The sequence below is a fragment of the Petaurus breviceps genome, unplaced genomic scaffold (genome assembly GCF_028583685.1).
Source record: "Petaurus breviceps papuanus isolate PSGF00001 unplaced genomic scaffold, PetGlider_PUasm1.0 355, whole genome shotgun sequence".
NCBI lineage: Eukaryota > Metazoa > Chordata > Mammalia > Diprotodontia > Petauridae > Petaurus > Petaurus breviceps.
This window is the reverse complement of record NW_027186289.1, coordinates 497,164-510,330: the sequence shown is the minus strand read 5'-3', so window position 1 is coordinate 510,330 and position 13,167 is coordinate 497,164. Positions and strand designations below refer to the sequence as shown.

Below are 13,167 nucleotides of genomic sequence, written 5' to 3'. Positions count from 1 at the left end.
GGGGGGGGGGGGGGGGTCCTGTCTGCCCCGTAGCCTTGCCTGTTCTTCTCCCTTTCTCTCCCCAACCCCACTCTCCCCTTCTTTCCTGTAGTTGCTCCAGAAATGCCGACTGGTGGAGAGGATTTTGGGCGCTTGGGAAGAGAATGACAGAGTGCAGTGAGTGACTGGGGCTGGGTTGAGCCGACCCCCCTTCTGGCCCTGGAGCTGGGGGCGCGGCGCTGAGCAACCTGTCCGTTCCCAGGTCGGAAGGCGGCCGGAGAAAGGGTTACATGGGCCACCTGACGCGCATCGCCAACGCCGTGGTGCAGAGCGCCGAGAAGGGCCCCAATGCCGCGCTGGTGGGGCAACTGCTTCCAGGTGAGGCCGGTCCTGAGCAGGAGTGGGGAGGCGTGAGGAGGTGGCTGGGCCGCCTGCACTCAGTGTCCTGTCTTCCCTCCCTGCCCCCCATGGAGCAGAGTTACTGGGGGAGCAGCAAGAGCTGTGGGAGAAGTTCGTGTCGGGGCCTCTGTCTGAGACCAACCAGAAGAACATGGTGGACCTGGTGAGCCTGAGGTTGTGGGGCCCCATCCCTGTGTCGTGTCACGTGGAAGGGCTTCCGACTGAGGTCCTCACGGACGCTGCTTCTTTGTTCGCCTCCCTGCGCCCAGGTCAGCACCCATAACATCCACTCCTCCAGTGATGATGAGGATGAGCGGCTGAAGGCTTTCAGCTTTCCCCAGGAGGCTGTGCTACAGCAGGTGGGCCAGGGCTCTGCTCCGCCCCCGCCCGGGGAACCCCTTTTCCCTTTTGCCAGTGTCCAGACTCAGGAGGGTGAGGCCAGGCCTGTGAGGGAGGCAGTGAGCAGGCAGGCCGGGCCCTAGGTAAGTGGTGTCCTGGGTCTTTCTTGCCTGCAGGCCTTCCTGGACTTCCAGATGCAGCAGATGACCTCGGCCTTTGTGGAACACTTTGGATTCAATGATGAAGAATTTGGGGAGCAGGAGGAGAACGTGAAGTGAGTGTCCTCTGGGTGGTTGGTGCTCTTGCCTCACTTCCTCACCTAGGATGGTGTAGATACCGTATCCTTGAGCCACGAAACCCCTGTCCCAGTGTGAGCCACAGACCTGGCCCTTGCTGCCCGTGATCAGGAAGCCCCCAGAGGACCTCTGGGTGTCTAGGCAGGGAGGGGCTGATCACTTTACTGATCACTTCTGGGCGGTCGGGCTCTGAAGATAAAGGCCAGGGGGAGGCTCTCAGCTTGCCTTGGCTCAGGCCTTCTGGGTGCCCTGGGTACCAGGCTGCGGAGTGGGCCAGGGGAAGTAGTGGGGGGTGTAGCGGTTGAGGTTGGGCAGGTGGTGGGTGGGGAGCCAGGATGTGGGGAAGCTGTGAACAGTTTCTGATCCTCTCTCCACATGGCTCTTAATCCCAGAGATCCTGGGGCTCCTGAGGGGGCGGGCACTGCTCTGTGCCCTGGCCCCCTTGGGGCAGGGGAGGGAGACCAGAAAAAGGGGACATTGTTGAACCTTGTTCTGGCCCCTCTCCCCTAGTGCTCCATTTGACAAGACGGCCAGTATCAGCTTCTCCCTCAGTGCAGATGATGAGAACGTGAGTGTCAGCCCTGTGCAGGCTGGGCTGGGAGCAGGTCACTGGCCTCGCTGGGGGGGTGGCGTGGCTTTGGAGGTGGCTTTTGACCTTGTATGTTCCTGCCCTGAAAAGCCCGGGGTGGGTGTTTCCAAGCTTGGCCATTTTCCCTCCTGACTGCCTGTGTGGCCCGGGCTGGGGCTGGTCTCCAACCCTGGGCCTGGGGGCTTTTAGAGGGTGGGCAGGGGCTGGACGAGAGCCAGCTCTGCCCACTGTCCCCTAGCCCAACGCTAGCCTGTTTGAGCTCTGCTGCAAAGAGCGGCTCCGTCAGTTTGACGAGGATGATGAGGAAGGCTTGAGCTCGGAAGACTCGGATGGGGAGGATGCCATCTGGCAGGATGGGCAGCGGGGCCAGACCCGCAGTGTACGGTGAGTGAGGCCAGGAGGCCCCGCCCTGGATCGGCTGCTTCTTGGGGGCTGGTCCTGACTCTGACACCCATCACTTGGCTTTTCTCTGGCCGTAGGAGCAGAGGCAGCGCAGACAGTGAGGAGGAAGAGGAGGAGGAGGAGGAAGAGGAGGAGGAGGAGGAGGAAGTCAATGGGACCATGGGAGGGCTTGGCCCCCTCTCTTTTAACTTTACCAGCCCAGAGCCAGCTGGGACGCCTCCCCAGGGTAACGGGGCCCTGGGGATTCATTCTCTGGAGGGTCTTAGCTGTTGAAACACTCAGACTTGTCTCCATCTGATCCAGTTCCCAGAGAGACCTAACACCCTTTGTTCTCTAGGGTGTTGTAGTCAAGGGTTGGGGTCTGAGGAGCAAGGATAACAAAGGAGGAGGAGGAGTCTGGATGAAGGCCTCAGGGTGGGCACCTTAGAAGGGAGGCAGGGGCCGGCCTAGGGCACTGCTCAGCCAGGCTGGCTGTGTCTGGGTCGGTGCTGGAGCACAAGGGAAGGGGGAGGTCGGCATCTATCTGGTGGAGCCCACCTGGGGGAGTGAAAAGCCTGGGAGGGAGCCCCCTCCTGAGTCCAGGACTGGGAGTAGAATAGGCAAGGTGATTGGCAGGTGTGGGAGCCCATGCCCCAGATGTCCATCTGAGCTTGGGCTTCTTGCATCTTGTCTGTTTTGCCTGTAGGGCCAAGGAAGCAGATTCCCTCTGACCCTGTGCCTATCAGTGCCTCTGTGGACTCGTCCCTGGGTACCCCAGGCTCGCCTGACCCCCCCTGTGGCCGTGTGGCTCAGGATTCTGATAACCCCTTAGACAGGTGAGGCCCAGATGGGGACCCTGTAGCCTCCCAGCTTTGGGGACTCAACCCTGTCCCGTCAGGGCTGTGTCCTCAGCAGGGCTTTCTGTCTTCTTCCCTTGCAGGGCAAAGGACCTTCCCCCATCTGCCGCTGCAGGAGCACCTCAGGAATCAACAGTAGCCAATGTATCGGCCTGCCACCGCCAAGGTGACCAGGGTCTTTCCTTCCCTCTGGTCAGTGGGCTGGGGTGTGTAGCCTCTGAGGTCTGGGCACCAAGGGACTCGGACTCCTAAGGTTTCTGACAACCAGTAAATTGGGGGTCCTCTGAAGATCCTGAAGTCTCCCTGTCACTCCTGCCCCCTTCTTCCTGCAGCTGCCAGGCAGGCCACAGCCACTCTCAGTGAGATGCAAGATCTTCCAAGACCCTCCTGCCGGGACAGGTGAGGAAGTGTAGCTGTGGGGCGTAGGATCTGGGAGCAGGCTTCAAGGCATAGGGCCCGGGCTCCCCTGGGGGAAGAACTTGGGGTTCTCATCTCCCTCCTCTCCCTGTTGTTTCTGGGTCTCCTGGAACTACCAGGCCAACCTCAGGCTGTCCCCAAAAGCCCTTTCCTTTGCTGGCCTTGGTCTAAGCCTCCTTCTTGGGTGTCTGGCAAGAACAGTTAGCATTAATGTGTACAGTACTTTAATCTTTGTAAAGGGCTGTCCACACATCATCTCATTTTGGGAGGTAGGGCCTGTTATTCTCATTTTACAGATGAGGAAACTGAGGCAGGCATATTAAATGACATGCCCAAGGTCACAGTGCTAGGAAGTATCTGGAACTCACTAGCCACTGTGTCTAGCCTGCAGTAAGCAGGAGGTTTCCCATGATGTACCAGATATCAGCTTAGCTCTGTCAGCCCCCAGGCCCAGCTCTGGGTTTGCTTCATTGTGCAGACTGGTGGAGTTGAATGGGGGTCTGAGGGGAGTAGGGAGAGGTGGATATGGAGCAAAGTCTTATCTCTTCTCAGGGATCTGCCAGTGCTACCCAATGGTCCTGCCCCAGGAGGGTCCCCTCCCTCTCCAAACGCCAAGTAAGCACCAGCCTTGGGAAAGGGGGAGAAGGCAGATAGGGGGCAGGGTAGGACCCTGTACTTTCATCCGTCTCTTTTTACCAGATAATCTGTCCTGTGGGGTTCATCATCCTACAGACTACCACTCTTGGCCGTCCTGTCCACGTCAACACTGCCACCTCACTACGTTGTGTGTCAGCCCGTTCCTTTCCTTCCCAGGACTGGGGTCTCTGTGTCCCTTTCCTGTCCTTCCCCTTGAATCTTCCTGATAAGAGCAGACTGGCAATAGAGACCCACAGAGCTCTGTCCCTTGAGCCTGTTAGACAGAATGCTGGGAGTGGTCAGCTTGGCTCCCCAGCCACCCCTTCCCAGCTCTGTTTGCACTGACAACATGGGGAGTCCAGTAGATGCATTCTCTCTTCTCCAGTTATTGGAGTTGCAACAGCAGCTGAGAAAGAAGTTGGGGTGAGGAAATTTGGGGGAGTCCTACAAGAAATAAAACAGGTGTTCTGTGCCCACTGCAACTCCAGAGGGCACCCCAGGCCTCGGAGGCGTGCAAGTGGTCCCAGAGAGAAGACTGTGCCTTGCCTTGTGGGATGGGGTGGGAGCCCTCGCCCCTCCCAGTCCCCCCAGTTTTCTTGGGGGGTGAGGGTGCTTATTGCCCCCAAGGACCCTGGGGGATTTGAGATGAGGGTATACTCCAAGTTTCTGGGGCTTTGGCCCTAGCTGCCAAGTGACCTTGCTCCTCCTTGCCTGGCCTGTGTGTTAGGGCTAAGCTGTTTTCATATTGCTGACCTGAATAAAGATTTAAAAAGGCTTTTGTTTGTTTTTGTTTGGCAGTCCAGGAGGGCGTTTTAGGGGTTAGGGGAGGAGCCCCATCACACCAAGGGGATAGCCCGGCCTGAGGCCCAGATGAGGCCGTGTTGCCCTTGAGATTTGTGAGCCAAAATGGGTCGGAATGACACTGTGGGGCGTTTCATAGGGACAGACCCAAGTAGTGCAGCTAGAGAAGATAGCTGCTGCCTGCATTTGTGCCGTGCCTCTGCTCACGAAGTGGACAACCAGCAGCTTCCCTAGAGAGGGGGTGGGAGGAGAGAGTCTGGAGAAAAGTGGCCAGGGCCTGCCCCAGCAGCGGGGGATGAGGGGCCCCCCTCAGAGCACCAGGCTTTTTGGTCCTCAGCAGACACTGCAGCAGGAAGACATTCCTGGGCTTGTTACTGCTCTTCAGAACTGCCTGGGTGGAATGCTAGTGGACGGAAATAACTATTGCGCCTCACTTTCCAAAGGTAGAGCTGGACACAAATGTCATCTGGAGGACAAAAAGTCAAGTCTGGGGAAAGTGGAAAGAAGAGGACCTGATGGTGACATCTCAAGTGACGAAGTAGTTAAACTACATGGTAGTGGCCAAAGAATAGAAAAGTCAATCGATGGCATAAATGGGTTCAGAATCGACAAGTGTGATGTTTGATCAGTGAGAAACTCCAGAACTGCTGGTGTGAGGGCTTCGTATTCAACAAAAGCTGCTTCAGATGAGCATCTCGCAGCACTCCATGATAGGCTCCAAAGGGATGGAATCCTGAGATAGGGAAGGAAAGGAGCGGCTGTGGGAAGAGGGAGGGTTCTCGGCCAAATGGAGCAGGAGCTACAGCTTACAGCAAAAGTGAAAAGTTCTCATGAGAACAATCAGTACTTTTCTTGAATGTAAAGGGGAAGAGACCTTTGCATCATGTGTTTCTGATAAAGGTGTGATATTCTAGACCAGGGCTTAAACTTGCCACTCCCTTCAGTTTCTTCAACTGGGGGTCTCAACCCATAGTTGAAGAATCGTTCTGGATAAATGTAAGAAATGGATTCATATACAGAGGAATAAGCCATTTCCCAGTGCATAGATTGTCTAAAGATAGGTGGTTGAAGACGTCTTTGGAATACTATTTTGGAAATGTTCCAAATTACTAATTAGAAAAGAATAAATGTTAAAACAACAGAGGTTCTATTTCAAGTGATCAAAATGGCAAAAATGAGAAGGGAAGATAATAATAGATGGGACAGCTGTGGGAAGATAGCCCCCTACGTACGACTGGACCCGTGCATTGGAACACAATTTGGAGCCAAGCACGGAAGGTCACCCAGCTGTGCATAACCTTTGACCCACTGGTACCTGCACCAGGCCTAGACTCCAAAGACAGTGCTTAGCGCAAGGTCTGGCACACAGTAGGTGTTTAATCAATGCTTATTGACTGAAGAAGACCCATTTGTACAAGAATATTCAGTCGTATCCAACTCTTCATGCCCTTGTTTGGAGTTTTCACTGGAGTGGTTTGTCAATTCCCTTTCTAGCTCACTTTACAGGTGAGAAAACAGGCAGACAGGGTGAATGATTTGCCCAGGCTCACACAGTGTTTGAGGTCACATTTGAACTCAGGTCCTCCAGCCTCCAGATCTGAGGCTCTTTCTAGCTGCTGTCAGAAAAAAAATAGTGGCTTGTTTTGTTATAGCCCCAAACTAGAAGTAAAGGGAATCAATAGCTGCCAATTGGGAATTGACTGACCCCATGGCGGTATATCCGTCTAAGAAGTTATTGTTGCTTTGTGCTAAGAGACCTTGACTAAGCTGGTACAGAAGGGAGTGAGCAGAACGCCACTGAGAAGGTGCCCTCGAAAGGCCCAGGAATCCTGGTCAGTGGAAAGACTGATGGGAGAATCGAGGGAGCGATCCGTCCGTCTCCTAACAGGCCATGAGCTTACGGTGAAGGAGGAGACGCTCACTTTTGGTCAGGGTCCTGCAGATTGGTTTTGTGTCAAATGTTAATAAATATGAAGCACCTCCTGTCTGCTGGTTGCTGGGACACAAATAAAAAGACAGTCCTGTCCTCAAGGAGCTTAAGGCAGAAGAGGGAGGGGGGAGTCGCCAGAAGGCACCCTTGGCTGTGGGGGTGAGGGGGGTTGATAGTTGTGGAGGTGAAGCCAAGCAGGGGGGGAACCCTTGGAAAAATCTGAGTCCTCTGTAAAGGGAGGTCCTCCCATCAGGGTGGAGGCCCTTCTCCGAGGGGACCAGATTAACTGGTCGGCTTGTTACGGGGTGCTCAGTCTTTAGTTAGGGGAATGGGTGAGGGGCTGGAGATGTTACCAAAGAAAGAGGGTCATGGATATAACCCTGGAAAAGAGAAAGTGCAGAAAAGCCCAGATACACTGGGCAGCTTAGAGAGTCCTAGGCACAGAGAGCCTGCCCTCAGGGGGCTCCCAGTCTAACGGCGGAGCCGAGGCGCCAACAAATGGGCACAAGCAAGGAGCGAGGAGGGCGGGGGAAGGCTTCCTGTAAAAGGGCAGGTGTGCAAGGAAGGAGGGGGAGAGGGAGGAACACGTTCACGTGTGTGATCAAAAAGGGCTTGATGCCAAACAAAGGATTTTACGTTGAATTTTAGAGGGGGTGACATGGTCAGACACGCCCTTTAAGAAAATCTCTTTGGTGGCTGACCAGAGGATGGGCTGGAGTGGGGAGATCCCCCCTCCCCAGGATCGAGATTGCTGAACTCCAGGCCTGAGGGGATGAGCAGGGTCAGAGGGGAGAATTAGGTGATGAGGGATGGCTCCCTCTAGGTTCAACAGGAATTCTGATCTTATCTAAGACCAGAAAACCTGCCATAGCATCTGGAAAGAATTCAAGGTCTCAGGCTTAATTGGAGTGAGAGTTGTAGACGTTTATTGTTAAGCTTCTATAAGAAGCGGGCAAGAGTCCTTTAGGGGACCTGCGAGTGAGAGGGGCACAGGCTTTTACTTTTAAAGGGTAGGGCTGCCATTGTCAGGGCTGACCTGATGGGAGGGGCCTCAGTGTATAGATAAAGGTTAGAACTGACCGAGAGGAACTTGTGACTTTAGTGCACAGATAGTTTAGATGAGATTTGGGCCAGAGGAGTCCCAAGGTGTTGCCTAGGCAGAGTGGACAGGGGGAAGGGGCAGAGTTTGAGGCTGGGAAAGGGGTTTTACAGATTACAATTTTACAATTGTACAATACAAATTGCAGTTACAATTGTACAAACTGGTTTTACAAATTGGTTTAGACCCCAGGTACCCCATCATTCCCCCCTTAAACAGATGGGGCCCAAATTCATTTGGGGCAGGGGCGATGGTGTTATCTTGAACTGCTTCCAGCTCGGAAGGGATGTAGAGCTGTCCCTGCCTCTCAGGGTCCCATGGTTCAAGGGGCGGGGTTGGTGGCCAATGTCCAGAATTTGGCTGACACCAGATCCAAGGGGTGAGGGGTAGAGACTTCGGGTAACGGTTGATATCTAGCCTGAGCAATCAACTGCAGATGGAAAGCACTGAGCCTAGAAGAGAAAACTTAGCAAGGAGGTTAAGCAGACAAGAACCAGGAAAGGGGCCAGTATAGGGAAAAGCCAGGACCACCATGAGGAAGAGGAGGAACCTGGTGCACTAAGGGCTTCATGAAGTCTTCCATCCAATTGGCCTTTTCCAGTATATTTTTGGTGCGGAGTTCTACCTGTCGGGAATTATTGATATACATGCAGCAGGAGGTGTTAGCTAGGGCACAAACACCCCCACCAGAGGCCAGCAGATAATCTAAGGCTATGATTGAAGAACATTGTCCCCAAAACCCCGTTTAACTCGTTTTAAAGGAGAAGTGCTGGGCTTAGTGATGTTATAAATAGTCAGAGGGGGTGTGAGAAATCCCAGGGAGCACATGCCTCGTTCCCAGAATTCACACCCTCTGGCCCACCCATCCCATAAAGAAAGGAATATCCTTGGGGAGGACAAATGGGGGCCCGTTCATTGTAGGCCTTGAACATGGAGGCTCCATGGGTCAGTTAGATTGCATGACAATGTTCCCGGCAGATGAGTCACCTGCCAGTGAAGGGTGCTGAGCCTAAAAGACACAAATCTAGTAAAAAGATTAAACAAACAAGGGCCAAAGAGGAGGAAGAGAAAATTGACCAGAAGTGGGGTGAGTATGGGCTAGTATAACCCATTACTCAGACTATTTCACTGTCCTTCATATTTTCCCATAAACAAGATATAGTAGGCCTTTCAAAATCCCACTAGAGATTTAAAATTTCTTCTAAAAGTATTTTCTCTTCTTTTAAAACAGTTCAAGATTCATAAAACTTTTAAAATGATCTTAAGCAGTTTGCATAACTTTCTGCACATGTTGTAATCCTAGATGAAAATAATATTAGATTTTCCAGTAGGCTAACACGAAAGAGCTCACATCTTTTACTGACTCCTTGCTCTGATCATAGAAACCTGCTATAGAAGGAAAAAAACAGGGACCTGTGACATTCCAAATATGACAGGATAAAACATCCTTGATTCTGTTTAATTCAGGTTAGTTACAGATATCAAGCCAGGCAGTATCCATTCCACCGCAATGCTAGACTCAGGAATAGGTGGGGAACATTCCTTTTCAAAGGAGCCCCATGGGTAAACTGAGCCAGGAGGGATCCCATCCCAGATGGAGGCTAAGATTGTCCCTCTGGCCTTTACCAAATGCAGGCTTCCACCTGTCCACAGTACAGGCTCTGAGTAGCTTGTGGCATTTTCTCTCAGATATTGATTTAATGCAGATAACTATATACCCAAATTCAAACTCAAAATAAAATTTAGTTATGGTCCCAAATGCCTTTTACCTTCAACAACAAGCTTCAACAATCACAGCTTAGAGCCAGTTATAATTATTTCTATTCTCTCGTAGCTGCAATAAGCAATAAAGATTTATCAGGTCCCACAACTGTAAGGAATTCCATTTACCATCTTTCCTTCTGAAGTCTAGAAGCCAATTGATAAAAATCCTTTTTAATCCTTGCACCTTTTTAGCAAGTTAGGTTCATTTAAAAACTACATGACTGAAACTGTTCCTTTCCCAATGACCTTGACTGTTTTGAATGGGCAGAACTAGTCAGAATAAAGTTGTCACAGTTTTAGGTTTTAGCATTAAAACAGTAGCCCAATAACTTAGTTAACAGTCTTAACAATTTTAACAGTCTTGACTGAAACTTCCCTTTTAAAAAAAGACAGACTTGGAAGCTTAAGATTTTCCCAAATTACAATACTCCAAAACTTTAAGAGAAACTGCTTCTCATACAGCACAGATAGTACGGCTGTTTACCAGTAGCAATATAAATAAAAACAAATGAATTACCAGTCTGATGACCTTAAAACTCCACATGAAGTTACACAGAACTAAAATCTTTTTTTTTTGATGCCATACAACCAATCAACTTATACTCACTGCATATTTCCAGAATAGCCAAAAAGTTAAATGAACAATCCACTATCACAGTAAATATCAGCAGTATTATTACTACTTGTTTGTATCCCACATATAAGAGCTTTAAACCATCAGATATTATAGCATAAAAAATCCAATGCACATGAAATAAACATTTTAACATCGGGTTAGCAGAACTGATAAAGTAACATAGCTAGTTTTACACAACTTTTTTTCCATCTTGTAGTTTCAACAAAATTCAGATTGAAAACTGCTTTTTGTCACTTAATTTTTACAGTATAAGAGGATTTTACATTTTAGATTTTACAATTTAGAGATACCATAATAAAACAATGATATTATGACTTTAATTGCATTTCCAATTCATCACATACCAAAATTATTGATAGAAAATTAGGCTTACCAAGTGCAGAAGCTTTTCTCCTCTCCCCACAGTTGCAGAGCTTGGTTGTGGACCCAGGGGTTTGAAAGGAGAAAGGGTCATCTGCATGCCCCAGGGTCCAGGGCTGTTGCCAGTGGGGCCCTTGATATGCTGCTATGCCTGCTCCCCCAAATGTTTTTAGCTGTTCTAACTTTTACTCCAATAAACTTTATGTGTTCACTCAAGTGATAGCTTTGACTTCTCCAGCAAGGGGAGGGGGAGTGGCGCCTACTCCCTTATCCCAGTTCTAAAGAACCCAAAAACCTCACCTTTCATATCAAATCTTAGAAAATATTCCAATTTGCCTAAATTCCAAATAGTAAAATGAATTCTGACTTTTCTTTAGCATCAAATTAGGACTGACACTTCTCAAAAATGACCAGAATGCTTTCAGTTGCCTTTTAGTTGCATTCCGTTACACAAAACTTTCCTCTTTTAGGTGAGGCAGGAAATAGTTGAATGTTAGTCGGCCTGCCTCTTTGCTCTGAGGGAGAAGATTCCCTCCCTTTCTTATCGCCTTCTCCTCACTGCACTTGGTAGGAGTGGAATGAAGAGGAGATTTTCAAACTTTTAAAGTTCTTAAAACTTCTGTTCACAAACAAGACAATATTTTGCTCTCTTTCTCTCCCTTTCCAGCCTGCATTCAGCAGCAGGGGAAAGAAGGAGGGAAAGAGATACAGCATTTCAAAGGAATGTCCTGCAGTTGCAGTTTAAAACTTAGAGATGTCAGACCACTCACACACACTCATTCACAGAGAGAGAGAGAGAGAGAGAGAGAGAGGGAGAGAGGGACACAGAGGATTTCTGGAACCCTCGACACAAATCACATTTTCTTGGCCCTCAGATAGATGCCAATTGGGGCCAGGTAAGATTGCTTTGGGATAGCCTAGGCACAGACCCCCAAGTGTAGGGGGAAGCCGGCCCATCCTTTCTACTTGAGGTCTTGAAGACCAAGTGTTTTTCAGTTGTACAAAAGATATTCCAGAGGTGAGTCCTGCCTCTATGGCCCAGGAGCACAAGCTCAGCGTGGAACACTGGCCTGTGGGGCCCGAGCACGCAGAAGTGCTCTGTGGGGACTGGAGCTGGGGAAGCCCAAGACTGAGCGGAGCCCACGGCTGTACCTGGGGTATGGAGTGAAACTGACCCATTAGCTTTTTGGAGGGGGCAAGGCAGGACAATTGGGACCTGCCCAGGGTCACACAGCTAGTACGCCACCCAGCTGCCAAAAGTCACTTGTAGTCGTTTGCTTTTCCGTGACACCCCACGAGAAAAAGCCTTGCCTAAAAAAATGTATGTGTATATTTTTTTAGACATGGAGACACTTGTCCCTGGACAGGGCGTTCCCCATCCATGTGGGATGTGTCCTGGGTCTATTAAAAAATAGACCAGATTCCAGTCCCAGACTGGAATTGTCCAATCAAGCCTTCCTAGGTGCTTGAATGAACCGACGTACAGGACCAGAGGGAAGGTGTAAAGGGAGTTTACCAGAACTACAAGAAAGCTTGAGACCACAGACTTATCCTGCCTGGCTTGCCAAAATGATGAGGGATGGCTCCCTCTAGGTTCAGCAGGAACTCTGATCTCATCTGAGACCAGAAAACCTGCAATAGCATCTGGAAAGAATTCAAGGTCTCAGGCTTAATTGGAGTGAGACTTGTAGAAGTTTATTGTTAACGCTTCTATGAGAAGTGGGCAAGAGTCCTTTAGGGGACCTGTGAGTGAGAGGGGTGCAGGCTTTTACTTTTAAAGGGTAGGGCTGCCATTGTCAGGGCTGACCGGATGGAGGGAAGGGACTTCAGTGCACAGATAGTTTAGATGAGATTTGGGCCAGACCCGAGGAGACATGAAGAGATCAAGTAAGAACAAAGGAGTCACAAGGTGTTGCCTAGGCCAAGTGCAGATAGGGGGAAGGGGCAGAGTTTGAGGCTGGGAAAGGGATTTTACAGATTACAATTTTACAATTGTACAATACAAATTGCAGTTACAATTGTACAAATTGGTTTTACAAATTGATTTAGACCCCAGGTACCCCATCATAGGGGCAATGTTACATTGGTAAAATCAACAGGCCTTGGCAACAGATTGGATATGGGGGAGGAGGGGATTATATGTCATAGAGATTTGAGGATTTATGCACAACTATTTTTTCTATTTTGTGTATATGGAAATGCTACCTTTTCCCTTTTGGTATTCTATGCAAAATAAAAGTTAAATGTAAAATGTTAAGTTCTATTTAGGCAATAGTCACTACACATTTATTGAGCACCTACTATGCGCTCTGCCTAGAGCTAAGGATAAAAATACAGACAGCTCTTGGCCTCAGAGAGCTTACAGTTGAATGGAGGAAGGCAGCCCAGACAAGGCAAAGCAGCCAAGGCGGCTGGTGGGACATGAGGAGGGGGCTGCCCTGGACTCCTCCTCCAGGTCTGGGAGTTCCTGGCTCCACCCTCCAATTAGAGGGGCTGATCCCAGGGCCCAGGCAGGTGTGAGGCTGGGCCCTTGGCTCTGGCAGGAAGCTGAAACTCCTGGCTTCCACTGGTCCAAGCCTCAGGAGGACTGGAACCTGGCTCTGGCTGGGAGGTGAGTAGATTAAGAGCATGTCCCTGCCTAGCAGAAGGTGAAACCAGGTGTCTATGGGAAACCTGGCTTTAA

The 13,167-nt window shown here is 50.2% G+C and overlaps 2 protein-coding genes across 9 annotated transcripts in view; one reads left to right on the top strand and one right to left on the bottom strand.

Moving 5' to 3' along the window:
• The window catches only part of PPP6R1 (protein phosphatase 6 regulatory subunit 1), a 10,248-nt gene extending 6,015 nt beyond the window's left edge, over positions 1 to 4,233 (top strand). For 4 of the 7 annotated variants that reach the window (XM_069097268.1, XM_069097267.1, XM_069097266.1 and 1 more), the window contains exons 11-23: positions 92 to 156; positions 242 to 357; positions 456 to 541; positions 648 to 737; positions 894 to 991; positions 1,524 to 1,581; positions 1,841 to 1,986; positions 2,082 to 2,230; positions 2,690 to 2,819; positions 2,924 to 3,006; positions 3,173 to 3,239; positions 3,810 to 3,872; positions 3,957 to 4,233. In XM_069097268.1, coding sequence (XP_068953369.1) covers positions 92 to 156; positions 242 to 357; positions 456 to 541; positions 648 to 737; positions 894 to 991; positions 1,524 to 1,581; positions 1,841 to 1,986; positions 2,082 to 2,230; positions 2,690 to 2,819; positions 2,924 to 3,006; positions 3,173 to 3,239; positions 3,810 to 3,872; positions 3,957 to 3,960 — 1,155 coding nt within the window. In that variant the 3' untranslated portion in view covers positions 3,961 to 4,233. Of the gene's footprint in view, positions 1 to 91; positions 157 to 241; positions 358 to 455; positions 542 to 647; positions 738 to 893; positions 992 to 1,523; positions 1,582 to 1,840; positions 1,987 to 2,081; positions 2,231 to 2,689; positions 2,820 to 2,923; positions 3,007 to 3,172; positions 3,240 to 3,809; positions 3,877 to 3,956 lie in introns of those variants that run through there. The other 3 variants (XM_069097265.1, XR_011170065.1, XM_069097270.1) reach the window with 3 other exon arrangements.
• Positions 1 to 13,167, bottom strand: part of ISOC2 (isochorismatase domain containing 2) — a 184,661-nt gene that overhangs the window by 33,326 nt on the left and 138,168 nt on the right. The gene's annotated exons all lie outside the window — the stretch shown is intronic.